Consider the following 22,610-nt stretch of genomic DNA (forward strand, 5'->3'; position numbering starts at 1 on the left):
TGAAAGTGAAAGATTCGCGAGGATACATCAAAGGTGCACAGATCACGCACACACGTGACCATGAATCGCCACCAATGGCTCACCTCGCAAGAGTCCAACTTTATCAACTCAACCAAGCTCCAAATGAAATACATCGACGAACACCACAGGACCGCCGTATTTTGGGAATGTAACGGGAAATGAATGTCGGAAATAGAATGTCCAAATTTAATGGTACATATTATCAGTGGCGTACCCATTCGACATTCACAGATACATGTATCAAACAGTGGCTATATTTCTTGGCGTGAAGGGTTGTAAAGAGGCATGTATACACTCTTGAACTGTTTACACTACAAGAAGGATAATATTTTCTACACAGAAAAGAAAGGTCTTGACATAGAAAGATATTGAGATTGCAGGAGGAGAGAAAAAAATACAATAAAATATACACCTTGTTGCCTGCTATCAGAGCTTTAATCCGATTATTTTTTGGTATTTTTAGAGCCTCTTTTGATGAATGTACTAACAATAAACCTTCATTTTCATCAAATTACAACCTGTAACAAAGGCTGAAATTTGGCTCATGAGGATCAAATGGACATTCTTATTTCTGAGAAAACTCATAACTTTTTTAATTCCGGTCCAAAGGACTTGATCATTCACTCATTAGAAAGCTGAATGCATTCTGGACATACTTTGTTACGGACTAAGAGATCTGGCTGTTGAGTGAAAGAAGTTATAGAAGTTTGAAACAATTTACACATATGTCTTCATAACACCTTTACCAGACTAGCTACACATTTCTACTCTCAACAAAAGCTCCGGAGCAGATGTTCAGCTTTCTAATGATCTCAAAATCGAGGTTTTTCATGCCCAAATGCAAAAGTTATGTGGTTTCTTAGAAATCTAAATGTCCATTTGGTCTTCATGAGCCAAATCTCAGCATTTGTTACAGGTTGTAATTTGAGGAAATTGAAAGTTTGTTGTTAGTACATTCATCAAAAGAGACTCTAAAAAAACCAAAAAATAATTGGATCAAAGCTCTGAGAGCAGGCTACAAGGTGCATATTTTTTTGTATTTTTTGCTCTCCTCCTGAGATCTCAATATTTTTCTATGTCTAGACTTTTCTTTTCCGTGCAGAAAATATTATCTTTCTTGTAGTGTGTGTATCCGACAGTTTGGCAGATGGAGGCGTGTGACACGCAGGGATATTCAAATACATGTGAAATGCCCCTGTACATCGTGTGAAATGACCAGCGGCTGGCCAATTTCGCTGGCCGGCCAGAAGGGTCGCACAAGGCTTCGGTTTCTCTGTCACATACCTTTTGCAGACCTTTAAACCCCGTGAAATCATCTAAAACTTTCACACCCTCTTTTCTTACGCGTCACACCCCCGTCACATGTTTTCTGACATCCCCATATGTACCTCACCAGATCATTTATAAAGATACAACATCAAGCTCATTTGCTTGGTTGTGACCAACCAGAGAGGGATATTTCTCTTTTCTCGTGGCTTATTAAAAGATTGATGGGTTTGTCTGCACTTTTACTTGAGACACTCGAGCTCACAGAGTGATGATACTATATACATAGATAAGCAAACCCAGAACAATTGAATTGGGAGCACTCTTGGGAGCGCGATAAGATAATCATTGATCACTTTTATTGTCTTGATTATTTGAAGATTTTGTTGGAAATAGTTGAGCAAAGTGCTTATAGGTCAAGAGGTGTCCAAAAGTGTTGATCTAACTGGCAAAGTCAGTTGAGTGAGGTTAACTTGACACATAAAGAAAGATCAATGAGTTGAATCGATTGTTTCTCAGCTTACCTTTAAAGTTCATTTTATATTGTCAACATTAATCTGCTGGATCCATTTCTTGGGAAGTACCTTGAGCTGAAACCACCGTCATCTCAGTGGCGAGTGTGGTGAACCGTATGACATTGGCGGGGGTATGGTGAATTGGGGGAGTTGATTTCACCACCCTGTCCTGAGTCTGTCTCGTAGATGGCAAAAGGTGGCGACAGGTGAATGAGGCAGTTGTGTAGGTTGTATAAAGCCATTTATCTTATGGGTTTATACTGTGCTGACAGTCAGCATGTGTCAGCAGGTGCTGACAGTCAGGGCCCTCCCAAGGGCCGCAATCTCTGATCAGACTGATGAGCTGGGCCCCAATCACCCCAATATCCCCAATCACGATTCACCAGTTCCACATGGCCGGTGTGTCATGTGCGGCTCGAAGATACCGTACCCAAACTCATGACGGGTCGGATGACCCGGTCCGGGTACTGGTGTAAATGTTGATGTCTGAAATGATGAGCCCTAACCTCAGGTAGTTTCTGACCCCGACCCTCCACGCCTCCAGCTGTGTTTGGTTTGTTGACGATGACGGTGTAAGGTAAAGTTTAAAGCTTCGATCTCAAACCCCAAACATTCTATACAATCCACAAATCATATCAAGTCTCTTTATCACTCCTCTTGACTATCAAACTGCTATCAGGTACTACAACTTTTGATTTAACTGTTCTCCCCTATCACAATCTCATGAACCTCACCCCTGAGTTCACCGAGTCATCGATTGATTTTTTAATCTGATTCTCTTTCCCTACCAGTTCTTTAGAATTAAGTCATTTTGCTTTCAAGTCAACTCTGAAGATACCGACCCGCGCACATCATGTTCATGTCAGTCTTCAAAATTTCAATCATCATTGATCGATAATTCTTCACTGAACGGGCTGATCCTGATATTTATTATACAAAACATCTTTCAAACTTTGTGCAGATTGAATTGGTACGCTTACAAGACATTGGGCTTGATGACATTGGTTTTAACTTCATTTGCTAACTTGGGGGGAACCCATTGACTCGTCTCTTTTTACAACGTTTTCAAAGGTTTTGGGATGTATTAGCCCAATTCGGTGTGTAATTTTGTCCCTCTGACGTCACCTTGCTCAAACTATGACTGATCGACCGGTATCCTGGTGCTGACATTATTAGGCTTGGTAAACAAGAACGCCAAAATTCTTTTGTAGGTGCCCATTGACTTCTTATCTAAGTGCGATCGAGCTTCGAATCTCATAGGTATCTTACTTTTACAGCCTCGGTCTAGACAATGCCGGAAAGACGGTACCAACCTTCTTCATTGCAAACCCTCATTGATAGCTACTGCATCCACACTTTTCCACTGACTGTCTTTATCATCCGCCAATTTCGTTCAAAAGACCCTACTTCACATGCTGAAAAACGATAGACTGGCGACCCTTCAGCCCACTCTGCATCCGAGTTGGTCTCCCTCTCTGGCTCTCGTTTTGTGTATCGTTAATTGCAGACCGAAGAAGCATGGAAGGAAGGAATGCTGACCAACAAACATTCAATCATCCAGCTTCTGAGGAACTCGCAATCGGAAACGTCAAATTTACAACTTATGATTTAGGAGGCCATTCTCAGGCTCGACGACTCTGGAAGGAATATTTCCCAGAAGTTGACGGAATTGTCTTTTTGGTAGATTCACAGGACGTTGAGAGGTTTCCTGAGTCAAAAGGCGAATTGGACGCTTTGCTTAGCATTGAAGTCAGTTACAGTCTTGAACCGATATGTTTACTTTGCCTTGTTTCTATGGCGTATGTTTTCAACGTACTCATGCGGCTCCGTGTTGGTTCATTGTGCCTCTTACAGGAACTGTCAAAGGTTCCATTCTTGATTCTCGGTAACAAGATTGACGCCCCAGGGGCCGTCAGTGAAGAAGAGCTTCGTCACGGACTAGGATTGTACCAAACTACAGGAAAGGTACATCACACATTACTGCTTGATTCATTCTTGTATGCGCTATCTAAATTTGGACAAATTACTCATCATCGATATCAAATTTATTGTTCTAGGGGAAAGTACCGCTATCAGACATCCGCCCCATCGAGATCTTCATGTGCTCTATCGTCATGCGACAAGGATACGGTGATGGTAAGCTCAGCTTTGCTTATAAGCGATTATCAGATTTGAGTACTGACAAAATCTCTTTTGAAGGTTTCCGATGGCTGGCACAGTACATTTGAATAACAATAGGTTGGCGCTACGATATTTTCATGTCTTTTTCCTTTTTTATTTGTAATTTGGCAAAACTTCGTGAACATCAGAGGTGTTTTGAGCAAATGAGTGATTGAGCGAGAGTGTAGGACATGGTGAAGGAACTGCACACCTTACTATCCTCATACGAGTTCAAACTTAGAGGAGTTTTTTGATGAACATACAATTTTCAACACTTTCATATCTTTCGTGCTGCATAATGCTCGCTAGTATTTACTCTACTCTTGCTCTGCTGTAGAGATCCTTGATACGGTTTTCAAAAGTATGACAGTACTGGATAAGTCATGCCTAAAAGACAAGCTGGCTGATATTTGGATAAATTCATGCCACAAGCCTGCTGCACATTCTGTTCTTGGACCCAGTGTGTGGTTCAGTCATTGTATGTACTTCTGAAAGGATGACACACAATGTATGGTTGTGTAGACTCTGGTCTAATTTGGATTTTTTGGACCTCAGCTTGATCTGGATGAACTCCGCAATTCTGTAAGGAAGCAAGAGTCTTAACAGAAGGTTGTTTGAAAACTGGCAGCGCTCCACACCAGATAGTGTTGGAGTGGGTTGAAACATGAAACTGAAAAGATGGGTTATGTGGAGCACCTTGATGATGGAATGAGGAAACTGGTGGAGATAAAAGTCCAAATAAGTAGTGATGAGTTCAAAAAAATGACTAACAGATGCAATTGGGGTAAATTTGTGAGCACCAACAAGATGGAGCAGTCTTGGAAGCTGTTAATCACATTGAAGCTCACCTTGGAGATAAGTGTGATGAAGGAGCAAGGATTTTAGAATTAGTTGGCAAGTTTTTCACACAAAACTGTCTTTCATTTCTCTGGACAATGTGTGTCAAGGCTTTAGATTTGACTAGATGGACATGAATGTAAAAATATGGTTATATATGTGTCAAGATAGAGTATTGGCCTTGAAGGTGGAACCTTTTAAACACATCAGAAGTCCAGTTCAACAAACCATCCTAGTGATGTGGGTATCTACGTGATGTGGTAGGTTTTGGAATGGTTGACCCTTGGTGATAAATTGTGCTGAAAACAAAAACCAGAAGAGTCTTTGATCTAGGACCAAATTAAGATCAAGGGAGTAGTTAAAGAGTGCCGCTATACAGGTGGTTTCAAGGGAAAAAGATAGCCTGACGTTCTATTTCAAAGTCATTCATTTTGCAATTGGAAGCAGGAAGTTCTTCCCTCATGTCTTATTACTACAACATTTCATTTTGTAGACAAGATTGCTCAGATCATGTGCTTTGTATTTTAGCACAAGGAAGCTTGTCTAAATCAATTTGCTCTCTGCAAGGCACATCAAGGTTGAGAGTGAGCTGAGAAACATGGTGAAACAGCTGGTTTATGTTAGCTCCACCTAAAAAGTTGTGGTAGACCATAGATGGAGAACATTGCAATGGATGGTACCATCTAAAGACCAAGGAATGAACCAAGGATTCATGTTTCTGACAAATTTATAGACACTTGAAAGATCATCAAGGAGCTTATGGACTTGGGAATATACAGAAGTGATGGAAACTTAACAGTTCAAGTTAAAAGTCCTCAAGGTGACATGGGTCCGATTCTAATATATTCCTTCTGCCACATGATACATAATTACAAACGCTGGACACTTTGAGGGAAATCTATTGGTAAGCTTCTGAAACCATATTTACACGAGTTTTTTCGTGGATTACGCATCATTCCAGCAGATAATCGGCCTTGTAGAGCAGTACAGAGCTTGATCGACTCAGGCAGAGGATTACTAGAGTCCTACACGCCTCCAAGAGCAAGGCTAGAAAGATTATGTAAAAGTTATACTCTAGTCAGAGCGTGTTGCCTGTATCTTGCCATTGTTTAAGTAAGTGGGCCTTGAGATTGGGCATGGTACGGAATCGAGTCTTGGTCTTGGGGCATTCCAGCTCAGTCTTTAGCATTGATTCATATTCCACTTCTGGTTTCTGTTGGGAACATGAGAATAAAGTCACTTGATCAATATGCGTGCAGATTTGATTTAAGATGAAATTTTAATTATTGAATTGCCTAACTAGTAACTCAGTAGGAGAGACTCCTGATTTGACCTTCTCGATGAGATCTTCGAGGTGTAGGAAAAAGCCAAGGTCGGAACGGAAAGTGTTGAAATGTCGCTTGTTCCTCAAACAATCAGAGACCTATGTCAAATGTACGAAGCAGCCATTATTTTAAGGGTTGATCAGGTCAAGATTGGGGAAGTGAATGTGTGATTCATGACTTACTAGATCTTCAGATATGACATGAAGATGGATATGTCTGATTTTTAACTCATTGTCATCTTTTGATCTTCACTTACTAGTAGTCCTGACTCCTGTCTGGTCGAAAATAAGTATCAATAAAGCTTAACTTACACCATAGATTCATGAGCGTGAAACCCAAGTTGTATAGGCCAAGTGCGACCTTCGCTCTTGTACATTTCTTCCTCTATTGATGCTTTGACATCCTGACTTGCTATTCTTAGCTAAGCGTTCAAGTAGTATTTCAGATCATGTCCTACTTTACCAGTCGACTCAAGATAATCAAGGTGGCATATCTTACAGTTTCAAGAAGATGTAGCACTCCTACCGGTCCTACCGCTTGAAAGAGACTTCTGAGTGAAGTGAGAGATTTGGAAGCGTTTTTGGGTTGATCATCCAGAGGGAGCTTTTGAAAGATATTCAGTCGAGCTGAAATTCAAGACGAGAGGCAGTTAGGATCAATGTCATTGTCGCTGTATTTCATAAGTGCATTAATAATCAAAAAAAATGTACGAAGGACAAGAAAATGATATTTGGCCTATGCATATGAAATATAAGAAAGACAGGATTTAGTGAATGATGTGAATGCTTGTATTCAGAAAAAGTAAAACAAGCCTTTGGAAAGAGATCAAAGATAGTAAGCCTAAACAAAATGCAAAAGAGAGGCGAAATGAGTAGTTTGACGATGAATTTTGATGAAGATCAAAAAGCATCAGCAGATATGGCGAACGTGTTTTCAGTTTCTATTAAACATACTGAGGAATCGAGTTCTTGGGAGGGTGATTCAAGTGCGGCGTAACGTTGTAGGGCTAATCTTGAATTCGTCATCCTGATTCGTGTGGTTTTTGATGAATGGCAAGATTCACATTCCTTGAGGCTTGACCAAGAGCACGCGGATGGGAAGGGAATGTTCTGAATCAGCCGAACCGAATGAGCCTGCGGTCTGCACATTGAAACAGCTCGGGGCACGTGTCGGGCTCGGACTTCAGGATATTGCGGTTTTAGATTTCTCGACAAGTGATTTCAACAAAAAAGTCACCCAATCGATCGGAACCAATTCAGAATGATTGAACTTCAACTATTGCAGGTCATCAGTCTCTCTTCTTTCTCTTGATCAAAACTCTTAAGCTTACTGAAACTTGATACTCAGACTGGTAAAGGAGGAAATCCGGAATCGGTCAAAGCTTCACAACGTAAACGTGGTGGTGAGAAGGCAGCTGAATTAGTAGATGAAGTTTTAAACCTTTACAAGAATTGGACCAAAGGTCAAATATTCCACAAATTTTTAATCCAAAATTGAGATCAAAGGTGTTGATTCTTTTGTATGGTAATTGACTTCCATAGTCGGATTCCAGTTGCGCGAAATAAGGACAGAAGCCAATTCGATCAAGAAGAAAATTGGTGAAGCAAAGAAGGTCAGTGGCTTGAGCCAGGAGCAATTCAATCAATATTCTGTATTTCATCATTTCAACTTCTTTTCTTGGTATCGATTGCCACACCTTGCAGGCCAAAACCGAACCGGGTCCAGAACTATGGGAAGCCAAAGAAAAATTAGATAATGAAATCAAACGTCTTGAAAAAGAAGAATCAGATGCTGAAGTCACATTGAAAGCTCGTGCTGGAAATATTGGAAATATTGTTCATGAGAGTGTACCAGTGAGCATGTCAGAGGTAAATCGAGTGTATTTTCACTTCATTTTCAAAAGTTTTCCGCGTCTGAGATTGACGATTAATTTGGAGAGATGTTTGTTAGGATGATAACACGATTATTAGAACTTGGACACCTACTCCTAACTCACCACCTACCAAAGATCCAGCTTTGCTTTCTCATGATGTAGTGATGAACCGATTGAATATGATTGACCAAGAACGTGGAATCAAGGTTGCTGGTCATCGTGGATTCTTTCTTGTGGAAGATGGTGTTGATTTGAATCAAGCGATGATTAACTATGGACTTGATTTTTTGAGACAACGAAAATATAAAAAGATGATGACACCATTCATGATGCGTAAATCAATGATGGCTAAGACTGCTCAGCTAGAAGAATTTGATGAAGCACTTTATGGGGTAAGTAACTTACATTCGGAAGGGACGAATTTTCATTCCAATTGATTGTTGATCTTGATTTTTTGTACCCGTTCACCTATAAAGCTGACAGGAGATGGTGGAGAGGACGATAAATACTTGATCGCAACCTCTGAACAACCCTTGTCAGCGTTACATGCCGATGAATGGTTTGAAAATCCTAAAGAACAGCTACCATTGAGGTCAGTACCTCAGATTTATGCACTTTGTGTCTATCTTTTCTGCTCAAGACTAAATAAATGAAGATGAGATGAACGGATCTTTGATTTTTTGGTGTTTGCAGATATGCGGGCTATTCTACCTGTTTCCGGAAAGAGGCTGGTTCGCATGGTCGAGATACCTGGGGAATCTTTCGTGTACATCAATTTGAAAAGATTGAACAATTTTGTGTGACAGATCCATCCAGTTCATGGGAGATGTTTGAAGAAATGGTAGCCAGTTCAGAAGCTTTTTATCAATCTCTTGGTTTAAGTTATAGAGTGGTAGGTATTGTAAGTGGAGCATTAAACAATGCTGCTGCTAAGAAGATCGACCTTGAAGCTTGGTTTCCTTCCATGGGTGAATACAAAGAGCTAGTCTCAGTTAGCAATTGTACCGATTATCGTAAGTTTGTTTCTTTCAGAGGTCAATATTGATTGTTTGGGAACTATTTTTTTTAAGAAAACTTTTTCATTTTTTCATGCTTTCAGAATCTCGAAGCTTGGAAGTAAGATGTGGGATCAAGAAACAAGGTGATACACAAAAAGTCTACGTACACATGCTCAATGGAACACTTTGTGCGACAGAACGTGCATTGTGCTGTTTGGTAGAAAACTATCAAACACCTGAAGTAAGCATGTTGATTCTGCACTCTTTTCCTATCTCAAGATACTCTCAGCTTGGATTGGCTTATTGATATTTGTTTGTATTGGTACTAGGGAATGAATATACCCGAAGTCTTACAGCCATATATGCGGAATCGCACCTTTTTACCCTTTGTTAAAGAAGCTCCCAAGAAAAAGAAGTGAAAAGACGTTGAAAGGCTTTGCCGTAAATATGAAATAGTGTAATGAAAGTTACTTGATGGTATCGTGGATGAACAAGTCGCATCAGTAGGCTGGAGTTCCAATTTTGTGCTACTTGAGACTTTCTGTCATTTACAATCTATCTACTGGCCACAGCAGTAAAGTAAGGAGACAGTTAACAGGATAATGAAGCTCATGTTGAGTTTATAGCAAAACGACAAAACTTTGATGCTAATATTCTTGTCAGTTATAATAAAATTTGAGATATTGTGATGGGTCCAAAATACACAGTGCAAATGCTGAATAAATCAGAGATAACAATACGGAAGGTAAGAACAAGCCAGAGTCGTAGTTGAATCAAGCCAATACAACAGGATTTGGGACGACAAGTCTGTCCTTTCGATAGAGCCAAAATTGATAAAGGACGATCAGGTCCAGCTAATGAAGAGGAGGAATTAATTAGCAAAAGGCTATTGGTGTAATGTATGGGTAGGAGACGTACTAGAATAGTTCCAGCACTACCAACGAGCCAGCTCCTGAGAATATTTTAAACAATATTAGTGATATGAAGACAAAAGCAGAGTCAATGGAAGAGTCAAAGAAAAAGACTTACAAGTTGATCCATAAGTGAGACGGGTTCAGACTGAGCAGGAGAATGGACGCAACATAGGTTGTGTTACCGGTGATGCCGACCTGTTCAGAGGAGGAAAAGGGGTCAGCGGCTTAAAATGTTTTGCTCGTAACAATCAATCAAAAAGGGCTCACCAAGAAAAATAGCAGACTTAATCCCTTACACTTTGTTTGACGGTTTTTAAATATTTGAGGAATTCTACTTCCAAGATAAGCTGCTGCACTAAACCAACCTACGATTTGAGCTGTTGTATCCCAAAGTTCAAGAGGACCTTCAACGGGGATCGAGGGATCAGTGGGCCCGGGTCGGCCAACATGACCTTCTGATATCAACCAACCGATCAAACCAATAACACCGATCGCGCTATAAGCAGCGATGTAAGAAACTACATTTGCCATCCATGTTTTCTCGGCTTTAATAGGTGTTGAAGCTTCGACAGGCGTTGACTGTTCGGTATTGAGCAAAGGTTCTGTTTCAGTGGGATTGATTGCTGGATTGAGTGATTTATTGGCTTTTATGATAGCGAGGCGTCGATAGTAAAAGATTTGACAGAGGATTACTACATCACAAATGGTGTAATAAACCGCCAAACCGATCATAGTAGGTAATAAGTTTTGACGCCATGAACCGAAAAGGTTTGCAAGATCACCAGCCATCCAAATCAAAATAAAATAAACTGAAATCCCATCTCCACTTTGATTAACGTAGTTTTCATAAATCTAGTGAGGTCAAAATCAACGAAATAAATGTTAGAATTTTTTAAACTTGAATATTGAAAATGATTTTCAAAAGGGAACGATTTCGAGATGATTTTTTTGCAAGGTATCAATCTGAGACTGCATACTTGTGGCGAGTAAACAAATAGCCTTTGAGTATTCAATTCGATTAGATGACCCCCATGTTCGCGTCCCAGACCAAAACCGTTAAAGGTGAGTCATGGAGGAATATTAAAAAAAAAGAAATTATCAGCTGACCAAGGGAATACTATCGACTGACCAACAAGCAAAGCTAAGCCAACCCATGAGTGAGGCTAGAGATTGATGAATCATCTTAAAGCAATGGGATCGAACGAATTACCCAGACGAAGCTTGATGATGATGAGATTGAGAATGTGATGGATGAGTGATTTGATTTTGAAAAAGCTGATGAGATGGTCACCGAGACTATGAGTAGTCACTAGAGTGTGTTTTGAATTTAAATTTCCAAATTTGGTGGATTTTTAAATTTCTTCACCAAACCAACCGAACCAACTTACATCAAGATCAACTTCAACTATTTATCACAATCAACCTGGATATCAACCGAGATGGCTACCAAACCACCTACTACAAGACTTCTCACTGGTCACGCCGGTCCGTAAGTCAATCAGATTAGCCTACTCACTTAGCATCAATCACACTCACATCTAATCTTGTCATTTCATCAGCGTCTTTACCCTGGGTTGGTCAGTTGATGGAAAGAAGCTGGCCAGTGGATCAAAGGACGAAGGCATTAGGATCTGGAATCCTGAACGAACCGATTGTGGGTGTTTTTTAAACTAGTTCAAATTCAACAACGAAGCTCACCCGCCTGCCTTCTACTCTGATATTATTGGACTACCAGATGGTAAAGCGTCGGCTGAACTCAAAGGTCATACACTTCGGATCAACCGTTCGTGGAATTTGTTTACTCTCGAGTCATTCGTCTAGGAAGATCGTATCACCAATTCTATCATATTGGACTCCTATTCACGCGTCTTCTCAGAGCTACGATGGGACCCTACTCATCCTGAACGACTAGCGAGTGCAGGGGAAGATGGTACACTGAGGTTTTGGGATATCCGACGTTTGTCGATCTCTTCGATACTCTTCAATCAAAAGCTATCCTTTCGAATCATGAACCTCGACATCTTATTTCACATATCTCACAGAGGGTTCCAAACCCACTCGGACGATCGAAAATGACTCTCCAAAAACTTCATTTTTAAATCTTTGTTGGTCACCTGACGCGTCGGTGGTGGCGATTGGCGATTCAAATGATCGACTTCAGTTTTATGAAGCTGCCAGTGGAAAAAAGTTGGGTGAACATTTTGAGTATTCAAAAAGTCCAATGGCAAATGAGGTTAGACTTCTTTGTCTTTTTATGTAGCCATCTGGAAGGAACTTGGAGAATGGATGTAGGGTGACTGATGGTCTAAACACCCTCCGCCTCTCAATCTTGCCATAGGGCCAGAAGAATCAAATTAACGAGCTAGCCTTTGCGTACTCTGGGGAATATCTATTTTTGCCAACGGGGGCAGGTGAGGTGGTGACCTACGGCTTTGAATTTCAAGGGGATTCAGTAAGCTTGAAGGAATATCATCGGTGTACGCCACATGCCGCCGTATTGAATTGTATTGGTATGTTCATTTCTGCAAGCATTTCATAGCTTCTTACTGGCTTATCAGATATCTGACTCTTCTTTCTGGTCTAAATTTGAATTTGAAGATACTGATCCGCGTGGCAGGTCAGCTCTCACCTTCCGCCTGATCCACATCAGCACGTGACTCAATTTCCGTGCTCTTATTAGGTACATTGCCGTCGGCGGAGCAGATTCTATCGTCAGTCTAATAGACGTGGAAGAGTTTTATTGTGTTAATACATTTGCTCATCTTGAGTGAGTGCAGCGTGCTTCAAAAACTTCATTACTGCACAGCTTATTCTATGATTGTCTATCTGTTTAGTTCGGACGTTCGTACCATCAGCTTTTCTTACGATGGCGACTTCATCGCTTTTGCTGGAAAAGATACCTTTATTGATATTGTCAGTTCTAATCTCTCAGACTTTCTCATGGATCAATCTTCAAATCTTGCAAACCTGCTACCCACCTTCTGTATAAATCTACCTACTTGACTCATCACCATGTTTTTGTGGATTTTGTCTTCATAGTCATCGGTAGCATCTGGGGCACAAGTTCGAAGAATTGATAACCTAACTTTTCCCGTCAATACCATTGCGTGGCATCCTTCTAAATATTTCTTGGCATATGCAGGTGATGAGAAAGCTGGGAATGTCAGAGTGGCCAACTTGGCGGTATAAGTCTATTTATAATGATACCTTTAAATGTTGCTTGTAGTACTTGTATGCACACCAGTGCCTATTGCACATGTCCTCCACGTCTCGAGGGCTTGTCTACTGTGTAGTTTTAACTGACAAAAAACCAGTCTTTTCACACCATTCACCTTTGAACAATGTGATTCAAGATAATGACTGCGCTCTCGAGGCTAAATAAACCTGGCCCCTGTTTCACTCGACTTTGTTCACCTTCTCACCTCTGTACATACGTGCTGAATCACACTTAGGAACTTCTTCACAGTGGCCTTAGTTCTGACTTTAAGGCTTTGGTCAGTGCATAGCAAGTTTATCAGAACTGAAAGGGATTTGGGATGATAGAAAGAGATCATTGAAGGGCCTGAGAGTCGTAGGTTGGTACGTGTATTAATCAAGTGGAATAGCGTTACATATTTGAATTTATTACATATTGTATGGTTTCCTTTTTTGTTATTAATTTGACATCATGAGTAGTTTGGAATCATGTAAAAAGCATGACCTGTGCAGTTGTTTAAATCTACAAAACTGACAGGCAATGATTCCCTGTGTCAAAGAAGGCCAAAGAATATGTGGAGGCTTCTCGGTCCGAAATCACCACATACAAAGTGGTCTATAGATCTTTCGCTCTAAAGAAGCCTATTGAATGTGCATATATAGCGTGCTGTGGCAGGGTGAAGGGAGGTCTAGCACTCTTTCAACTTTGGACGCCATTTGCATCCCTTTTGTTCCCCCAATCCTCCAGATTTATAGGACCGGTGCTCCCCTGTGCTCAGTCGCTCGATGAGCTGTATGTACTATGGACTGGCCAGTACAGCTCGTCGAGGGACTTATTACGTTTGGTGCTCGCCGGCAGGTGTCGCCGATTGGATGGCGACGATGTAGCGTGTGAATGGCTTCGGTCGGGAGTTACAGAATCCAGGTCCGTTGCCGCATTCAATCTTGTTGGAAGAAAGGAAAAGCTTATTTCAATTCAAGTGGAACGAAAAGGAACATGGTTGGGGGTGGTCCAAGGAGTGTTATCAAGGGCGTCTCGCGAACCAGCTCCTGTCCCACGATCGCTTCATAGAAGTGGCCCAGAGAGGATATAAGTATAAACAGATGGACTTGTGAATCGCGACAGGAATCTCATTTTCGCACTGCACAAAGTCTTCCTCTCGCACTTCTTGATCCTCTACAGCCTTTCAAATTATCTATCATGGATGGCAGCCAGCGTACCCTTCGCAGACGAAGTTTTCGACTTCCAACAATAATCATTAATTGTATCGCCGAATTCATTGGCGTTTTTCTCTATGTCCTTCCTGGCGAAGCCGCAACAGCTGGTAAGCCTTCAAATAGCAAACCACGACTACATCAACGTAACTGACTTCTCTCCTTTGCGTAGCGTACCTTTTGGGTTCTGCGAGTAACAAAGTCGGCTTGGGAAGCTTATTGAATGTGAGTCATCTGCACTGCTCAACTGGTTACCTTTCATCATCGGGGATCTTCTTTCGCATTGTTACATTTCGGCCTCAATCTGACGATACTTTTTTGATTCTCTATAGATCGGTCTCGCTTATAGGCATGTCGAAATAAACCATTTTGATCTTCCTAGTCTGACACCAACCAACGTCGTCTATCAATTTTTAATCGACGTAGCTGCGGCATTGTTCTTGCCATCACTCTCACGCATGCGTCAGGCGCACATTTGAGTCCCGGAGTGACTCTCACCTTCGTGAGCCACAAAATCAAACTCTATCATCATTATATTTGCGATTACTCGGAACTGACCAGACTTGAACACGTGTAGGTTCTCATGAAGGGATTTCCTCTGTGGAAAGTGATCCCTCACATCTTGTCTCAGATGCTCGGTGCGATTGCCGCAACACTATGTATTTATGGAGTTTATGGACAGTCGTTCCACGCCATCGAGCTTGGAATGGAGCTGGCCGGTAAGAAAAGCCTGATCATTTCGCCTTTAGGTCCGGCAGGAGTGGGAGCGATCTTACCCGGCGCTTCACAAAACCTTGGACAGTGAGTATGTTCTTTAGCTCGTGGATCGGCCAGTATTCCTGAGATTATCTCTTCGAAATATGTAGGGTATTCTTTGGTGAATTGCTAGTCGGGATCATACTGGGCTTGATCATCTTTGGAGCTCTCGATGCACATAATCCGTTCTTGAGTCGCTCCAGCATTCCGTTTTTGATGTTTGTGGCAAAAGGCTTTCTTTGAAAATTCTTGAGACAAAAACAACTGATTTGAGATCGTATATATACAGTTCCATGGCTTACTTCATCGCTATCATTGGCTTCGCACCCAACACCATCGTCCTCAACACAGCGAGAGGATTGGGAGGGTAAGTGTGGTCATTCTTGAATGTCGAGCAATCCAATTGATGATACCCTCTCCTAACCTCTGAACGCGACAGACAAATCGCCACTAGTATGATCTATGGTGGAAAGGTGTTTGGGAATTCATCTTTCATAGCCTTGGCCACACTGACAAATATTCCAGCAACTATGGTGAGACCCAATTTGACCATCCAGTTTTTCAATTGTGAACTGAAACTTTAATTACAGTTAGGAGGCCTTTTATATAAATTTGTTCTCGAGAATCAAGATTCAGCTTCTGTAACAACTTCCACCAATTCTAAAAAAATTCAATCCACTCAAGAACAGGTCTAATTCAGCAATTTCCATTTCTGAGATTTCCCAAGAGCGCAAAATAAATCATAATTCATTTTTAGCAATCTTTTGTAATTAGTCCTTGGCACACTTTCTGTTGTTTCTGGATGTCTCACATTCTTCATCTTGCAACAGATTCCATTACCCACAAGTTTGTGAAGATATGCTCTGAAAAATATCAAAATGACAGAACACAGTCTCAATTATACTACACAAAGTTCTTCTGGAACTTTTCCACGAAGGTTCCAGAACAGATTTTCTACAAAGCCAGGAAGGCAGAATACGTTCTGGCTTTCTGGACTTCAATCAAATTCCACATCCCCACTCTAACTCCCACATCCACCATCACAAAATGACCGACGAGACCCCCTCTTCAAGAACTCCACCAATGACTCCACACGAAATACCACCACCAATCTTGACCCCTCCTACTTTCCAACGCTTGATCCGAGAGGCCGTCAGTTAAAATATCAACTATCAATGTTGTTCAAGTTCTAATTTTTGACTCAGAAACCAATTCAGACCGATATCGATCTCGTTCAAGATCCAACATTCTATTTCAATCTTTGTTTGTATGTATTATCAAATAAAACTTCATCCTATTAAGCTTGGCAATCTCATTTGAATCAATGTCAGTCAACGGATTAAAATCAATATTGTTCAGAATCAATCAGGCTCCTCCAAATCCTAATGAGATCCGATTCCATTTCTATAAATAATAGAGAAGTAAAAGGTCAGAATTTAATTATATTGTTTTTTTAGCAGATGGAAAGCTTAGGAGAACACTGACTGAATCGAGACCACAGTTGGAGATTTTCCTTTGGGTTTATCACTCGGAGAGGTACCACAGAATGGTACCAAAAAAGGTGCCAAGACGGTCCTAGTGGGCTGTTGGGATCAAAGAGATTGAATCAGATGACGGCCATTGGTGATGATGATAAACGTCAAGATATCTGAACTTACTAAAAGGTCAGGAAGACATTTAAAAGTACAAATGATCAATTGATAATTACAATTGGTAGCATCTTCAGCTTTACGAAGTACTCGATAAGGTTTCCAATTTGGGATCACACCAAATTTTTGGGATCAAATGGTAAGACCGTGTTGTTGGATTGAATCATATGCTGAACAAGTAATTGGAGTAACTTGACATCTTTTAGATTGTTCGAGAACATACCAGGGATGATGGATCCAATGAAACTTAAGGCCACAAACTCAACTAAAGGGACTTAGTTAAGTTTGTTAAGGCCGTGTTTCTTCAGAGGTTGACCCACTGCCTCTTGCTTCATTGACCCATAGAAATCACTTACTTGTCTCAGGACCCCGGTATGCTCCTATGAAGGGTACAGATCTAGAATTGTGACTTTTGAGCTCGCGCGGAGATACGACATATGGGATTAAACAGCGCTCTCTTGGATTTTACCGGTTTCTGCCTGAATTTCAGAGTCGCTAAGTCCAATACAGCTGATCAAAAAGACTAAACCTGTCTTAAAGCTATGGGTAAAGCCAGGGACAAGTTTCCGAGCGAGCTCAAAAGTCACATTTTTGGATCTGTACCCCTTATAAGAGCATACCGGGGTCCTCTTGTCTCATCATTACACCACTTCAATCAGTTTTGGTCTCCGGACTAAGAATCAGCTTGAAGACCAACCAAGGAACTCACCATCACCTTGAAGGTCAGTCAATTGATCTCTTTACTCATGCTTTGAACAAGTTTGAAGTCAAACATTTGATCCTAACTACACTCTCACTGGTGATTTTTAGTTTGTGGCAAGGCATCTCATCCTTGGCCCCTGGATATTTTACATTTTCGTTCATTGAAGTTCATTGAGGTTCATTTCATTGATAGTTTCTTGTTCATGATTTGGAAACAGGACTAGAGAATCGTACATTAACCTGATTCCGTTCTTTTCAAGTTCTGCATACATAGAGGGTCATATTGTTTGAACGACATATATCGACTTATGTTACCGTGGTCAAACCTTGAGTAGAACATACAGTCTCTTCATTGCCGTTGAGATTCAACCCTTCAATTTGTCTTCTTTCACTTACTCCTATCATCAACATCATCATCAACAACATTGTCATTCTGTGTGGCATATTGGTTGTCACATCACCTAACTTTCAACTCGGACCCTTCAATTCCTATTCAATCAGTCAAATTTCTTTCACAATCAATCCATCAAGTTCAATCTTGAACTATCAATCTCAAGAGATAACCTTACCTTTCCTGTGAACCAATCTGTCAGCCAAGTCGAATTTGGAACGATTGATCCCAAGAGCCGTTTATCTTTCTTACAAGCCATTGTATTGGTTGAGTCCCATTCTAAACATCAATCCCAAAAGTCACCCTTCATCTTTCTTCCAAATTCTATTTGTCAAGTCGTACTCTGAACAATCGATCGCAAGAGTCACCCTTCATCTCTTTCACAGATCAATCTATTGGTTGAGTCCTCTTCTGAACAATCGATCTATTCCAAGAGTCACTCAAATCCTTTATCTTTACTTGATCTTCATATTCAAACTCTTGATTGCTGTTATTTCAACGACTTCAATTTCGAATCATCTTCATCTCTTCCTGTTCATCCATCAAGACTGTCAAAAACCGTAAGCTCATTCAAAAATATATGCAATAGTTAACCCTTCCCCAGAAGTGTTTGGCAGGATGTAACATCCATTCAATCTCCCGCGTTGGAAGTGTTGAACAAGTGCTACATTCCCTCAATCTCACAACTGTTGTTGTGGGCGTAACCTAGGGATACTTTACTTTGTTCAACACTTCTTTCAAAAAATATTAAATGCATGTTGCATTCTTTCATGCATGGCCTCTTGCCACACTCTTCAAAACTATTGGACCTTTCATGAAAACCTGGTTATCTCCTCAATCATGTTTATATAACTATGGTTCCGCTGCACGCGATAGTTATATAGATGGGGTTTTGCTAGATGCCAGGTTTTCTTGGGAGGGCTTGAGGGTTTTGAAGGATGAAGCTTTGTTTTGTGATTGTCTGACCACCTTTGACTGATTGAGGTTCTTTTGCTTGATAGGTGATTTCCATATGACCAAGCAAAAACCCAAATACCGGGCCAAATCAACCCAGCTTAAGCGTTCAAAGGATCATAAGGATCAATTGATTGTTAAGAATTCGGAGAAAAAAAACAAACTCCACAATCCACCACCTGAGCCTCCGACTGTTGCGAGTGCTACACAATCAAGACTAGCAACCGGGCTTGTAAGCGCAAAGCATTCAAAGAGAAAGTCAAGAAGAAGTTTGGTCTACCTCCCAATGTCACTTTTATTCATCGAGCCAACCATGGTAAAAATTCACTCCTCACTTTAAAAACCGGAACTGCTGCGATCCTCAATCAGAACGGCACTAAATTGATTGCAGTAATCTGCTTCAACACTTGACAATATATTCAATCCAAAGGTAAAAAAGTACAAACTGAAGATAGTGAGCGATTGTTCAAACAGTTTGGACAATCTGTTTCAACCCTATATAACCATGGAATAGCCAGAAACCGAATCACAACCAATGGACCAACAGTTGCACCTGGGAAAAGAAAACAAGGGGATATGTTTGCAATTGGGATGAGAGCTGGATATCGGAAGGGCGTCTTTGGAGGTCAGTATCTCTGTATGTTTATTTTGTTTCCATCTGACAATTTGAGAAATGTTTAGGTCCTTATGCAATCAGTCACCAGACTGCTCTTTTGATCCATTCCATGGAAAAGGACCTCAGACGACAACAGAACCTGCCGTACATACAAAATTTCCTGGCCGGCCAGTTTTCTTCTCTTTCCCTTGAAGCTTATCAATCCAATTACAAAATTGGTGCTAAGCTCGGCCTCTCATGGGCATCAAATCGATCTTTCAACTCACCCAACGGACAAGCCTTTGGTGGAAACTTTGTAATGACTCGTGATGAATGGTATAACAAGGCTCATAAAGATTGTGATGCTACAGGTTATTCATATGGATTGTTTGGCTTGATTAAACGTGGGACTGGAAAGCTTTACAGGTGTGGTAGCAAATCAAGACATGGATATGTAAAGGAAGGTCATTTCTCTTTCCCGGAATATAATATTCAAGTCAGCTTTGAAGATTGTGATGGAGTGGTGGAGATGGTCTGGGCGATGGATGTGGAACACCAGACAACTGAATCAACCACTCATGGTGCAAACGGTGACCGTGTTAAACCTCGACAATCCAAAATCACCCAATTTGGTTCATTGTGTCAAGTTTCAAAGTTGATTGTTCAACGCATTAATTTGATTCTTAATAAAAGAAGTGCTATGAATGAGGAAGAATGGGTGGAATACCGTGAATCAAAAGTAGAAAATTATGCTGACAAGATTAAACGTAAATGTCAAACACACAAGAAACTTAGAATCTAATAATCAGTGGATTTAGGGAAGCAATCCTGTACCTACTCTGATGTTTGTAGAGTGAAAAGTTATCAAATTCTCAACCGTGATTCTCTTCATGTACCCCTTGTGTCTTGTAACTTGTGGACATGTCTGCAACACTCTGAGAAACGTAAAATTGTCAGTTCAAGTACATTACACTACAATATGAGGTTAAAGAGCGCACCATGCTTCAAAGGCTGACCAAGGAAATGGTTGGCTGTGATATGGAAAAAGTCCCTGGCAAATTATGTCGCGCAGCACAGTGACCAAACAAGTTTTGGACACCAATAGTCTTTAGTGAAAGACGAATATTGTACTTGAGTGCTACATTCAGATGGGGTAGCAACCAATAAGGGCTGCAGTTCTCATCAATCGGGTCCAGTTTGCGAAAAACACGGAGAACAAAGACTGGGGTTGAAATGGTTTCATGCCGTACTATGTGCTGAATTACTCCATGTCCTTTTTGCCCTGAAATATCAAACTCTACATAGCTGTTCCCCGCATGTTCAGCATAAGTGCTGAATGTTTTTCCACTATGTCGCCAACTCCTGGTCATATCAAGCTTTCCTCAAACTTAACTAAGTCCAATCGTGCCTCGGATTTTTTAACAACAAGTCGTTTCCGAGGCACGAGGGACTTGGGCAATACGTTGGTTTTTTGGCACAGTAGGTTTTGGAATTTAGTAGAGCAAAAATCAAATTTGCTCTACACTCACCCACAGCCCATGCCCCATTCCCAAAGTTGGACCATATAGTCTTGTGCTTCTTCTGAAGAGAACTGTCTCTTCAGAATACTGGAAAAAAAATCAGGAAAGAAGTTCTCATTGAGACAAAAACATTGTCTTCAAAAATTGATCTGCTGCGAGAAATTACAGTGAGCTTTGTATGTAACTCGAATGTCAATCAGCGATAGTCGATGAGAGAATGAGACATTGAGTCCTCAATGAAAACTTTTGGTGCAATTGGATAAAGATATGGGTCTGAATGTAAAATCAACAGACAGTGTATCCCTTCATCTTTCTATCCACCTCATTTGTGTTTGATCGTAACCAGAATTGTCAAAAATGGAAGAAAACAAGAAAATCGTATCGAAACTTCCACCAATGGAAGAGCGATTGATCAAGATCTGTAAACTTATTGGTGAAATGGATATGAGTCCAAAAACGTTCATTCAGAACTTCCTCACCAGCACCGACATAGTTATCAAGGAGCGACGAGGGAAGTGGGGAACTAAAAAAGGCTGGAATGGGACAAAGCTTCTGATGACAACAATAGGAGAGCTTGTTAAGAGCGATGAAGAGGATGGACTCACAAGATGGTCAAAAGAGTTCATTTTAGAAGAGGTAAGATAGGAAGTGACTTCTATAAAACTCAGCATTGAACCTAAAGAGCTTATGTAGTACTGTTCCATTCGAATCATTCATTTTCTTCCCTGTTTTCAAAGGCAAAAGAAATCGTGAATCAGGAAGATCCTCCAAGTGGCGAACCTCCCAATGGAATGTACTATCACTCAAAGAATGTAGCACAAGATTACTTCAATGACAGTGCCGAGAAAGAACAAATGTGTGAAATTGCATCAAGCATGTGTTTTATGCATAGCTTGATCAAATTAAAGCTGGAGTATGCAACAAAGATGCGTGATAACCAAAGTACTGCTAGGACAGAAAAAAAGGAAAACCAAGAACATCAAGAAGTTGAGCATCTTGAAGGCAACATTGATGGTGATGAACTCCTGAGAAGATCTCCTAATGCGCTGCCAAGAATTGAGGAATATTGATTGAAAAAGGTTAGTTGTTGTCAAAGATAATCTCAAGTCAGATTTTGGAATATCATGAGCTAATATCATGATTTCAATCAAAATCTTTTGCACAGCTACCAGCAATAGTATGCTCAATGATCAGTTTTGCTTGTAATAGGAGACATTCAGCAATGCAACTTCAAAATTCATTGACTTTTTTAGCGTGTGGTGTTACAGAAAAAATGAGTAATTATTTACACTTCTTAGGCTTGACACTATCTCAAAAGGTAGCAAATGAAGCAATGGATACCCTGAAAGAAGAAACCAAAAAGAAAATTTAATCCGTTTCTGCTAGATCATACAAAATCAGACCACTGTTATGTATAGATAATATAGATATACAATCATCAGTTCATGATGGTAATGTAGACTCAACAAAGAAGACTTTACACAGAACTTGGGGATACTTACATGTAGTGCCTGAGCATTTAAGCAACAATATCACTCCGGAAGATGTTAGTCTTGAAACTTTTTATGATGCAATGGAGCAAAGCAAGTCTAACCCGGTCAATTTACATGATCTCTTACCTACAAATCAGGAAGAAATACACTTTAAATTAGCAAGGAAATCTCAATTGGTAAATACATTACTTGAACTAGTATTAAATAAAAATTCCTCAGCTTATAATTATT

General features: G+C 40.5%; 8 protein-coding genes across 8 annotated transcripts; 6 read left to right on the forward strand and 2 right to left on the reverse strand.

Annotated features, from left to right (window-relative positions):
- Positions 1-2,371: 2,371 nt before the first annotated feature.
- MELLADRAFT_72001 (uncharacterized protein) lies at positions 2,372-4,408 on the forward strand (the record flags this gene model as incomplete). Its single annotated transcript, XM_007410571.1, has 11 exons — positions 2,372-2,481; positions 2,594-2,663; positions 2,764-2,772; positions 2,874-2,899; positions 2,979-3,009; positions 3,080-3,107; positions 3,203-3,263; positions 3,364-3,551; positions 3,657-3,767; positions 3,860-3,938; positions 4,002-4,408. 10 exons carry the CDS (start codon positions 2,656-2,658, stop codon positions 4,028-4,030), a joined length of 570 nt encoding a protein of 189 aa, XP_007410633.1.
- A 1,469-nt stretch (positions 4,409-5,877) lies between these two features.
- On the reverse strand, positions 5,878-6,500 carry MELLADRAFT_107037 (uncharacterized protein; the record flags this gene model as incomplete). Its single annotated transcript, XM_007410689.1, has 4 exons — positions 5,878-6,012; positions 6,100-6,222; positions 6,381-6,399; positions 6,436-6,500. The coding sequence occupies 4 exons, from the start codon at positions 6,498-6,500 to the stop codon at positions 5,878-5,880; spliced, it is 342 nt and encodes a 113-aa protein (XP_007410751.1).
- Positions 6,501-7,362: 862 nt separating this feature from the next.
- MELLADRAFT_77928 (uncharacterized protein) lies at positions 7,363-9,721 on the forward strand (the record flags this gene model as incomplete). The annotated part of the gene is made up of 9 exons (XM_007410572.1): positions 7,363-7,408; positions 7,472-7,586; positions 7,666-7,736; positions 7,828-7,992; positions 8,075-8,389; positions 8,474-8,589; positions 8,691-9,010; positions 9,097-9,236; positions 9,325-9,721. The coding sequence occupies 9 exons, from the start codon at positions 7,385-7,387 to the stop codon at positions 9,412-9,414; spliced, it is 1,356 nt and encodes a 451-aa protein (XP_007410634.1).
- A 47-nt stretch (positions 9,722-9,768) lies between these two features.
- Positions 9,769-11,064, reverse strand: MELLADRAFT_87486 (uncharacterized protein; the record flags this gene model as incomplete). Its single annotated transcript, XM_007410688.1, has 6 exons — positions 9,769-9,849; positions 9,914-9,947; positions 10,025-10,104; positions 10,177-10,761; positions 10,887-10,908; positions 11,039-11,064. The coding sequence occupies 6 exons, from the start codon at positions 11,062-11,064 to the stop codon at positions 9,769-9,771; spliced, it is 828 nt and encodes a 275-aa protein (XP_007410750.1).
- A 393-nt stretch (positions 11,065-11,457) lies between these two features.
- Positions 11,458-13,098, forward strand: MELLADRAFT_36373 (uncharacterized protein; the record flags this gene model as incomplete). The annotated part of the gene is made up of 8 exons (XM_007410573.1): positions 11,458-11,563; positions 11,735-11,866; positions 11,952-12,142; positions 12,272-12,419; positions 12,508-12,526; positions 12,590-12,676; positions 12,744-12,822; positions 12,949-13,098. Coding segments are annotated over 8 exons (912 nt in total), but the record flags the coding sequence as incomplete, so codon positions are not given.
- Positions 13,099-14,305: 1,207 nt separating this feature from the next.
- MELLADRAFT_107041 (uncharacterized protein) lies at positions 14,306-15,770 on the forward strand (the record flags this gene model as incomplete). Its single annotated transcript, XM_007410574.1, has 8 exons — positions 14,306-14,429; positions 14,492-14,544; positions 14,702-14,821; positions 14,897-15,120; positions 15,186-15,293; positions 15,365-15,442; positions 15,515-15,608; positions 15,666-15,770. The coding sequence occupies 8 exons, from the start codon at positions 14,306-14,308 to the stop codon at positions 15,768-15,770; spliced, it is 906 nt and encodes a 301-aa protein (XP_007410636.1).
- A 3,059-nt stretch (positions 15,771-18,829) lies between these two features.
- MELLADRAFT_87489 (uncharacterized protein) lies at positions 18,830-20,168 on the forward strand (the record flags this gene model as incomplete). Its single annotated transcript, XM_007410575.1, has 4 exons — positions 18,830-19,087; positions 19,141-19,161; positions 19,231-19,396; positions 19,453-20,168. 4 exons carry the CDS (start codon positions 18,830-18,832, stop codon positions 20,166-20,168), a joined length of 1,161 nt encoding a protein of 386 aa, XP_007410637.1.
- Positions 20,169-21,243: 1,075 nt separating this feature from the next.
- MELLADRAFT_107043 (uncharacterized protein) lies at positions 21,244-21,956 on the forward strand (the record flags this gene model as incomplete). Its single annotated transcript, XM_007410576.1, has 2 exons — positions 21,244-21,522; positions 21,813-21,956. 2 exons carry the CDS (start codon positions 21,244-21,246, stop codon positions 21,954-21,956), a joined length of 423 nt encoding a protein of 140 aa, XP_007410638.1.
- Between the last annotated feature and the right edge of the window lie 654 nt (positions 21,957-22,610).

This window comes from Melampsora larici-populina (assembly GCF_000204055.1).
Source record: "Melampsora larici-populina 98AG31 unplaced genomic scaffold MELLAscaffold_21, whole genome shotgun sequence".
In the NCBI taxonomy this organism is placed as follows: Eukaryota; Fungi; Basidiomycota; class Pucciniomycetes; order Pucciniales; family Melampsoraceae; genus Melampsora; species Melampsora laricis-populina.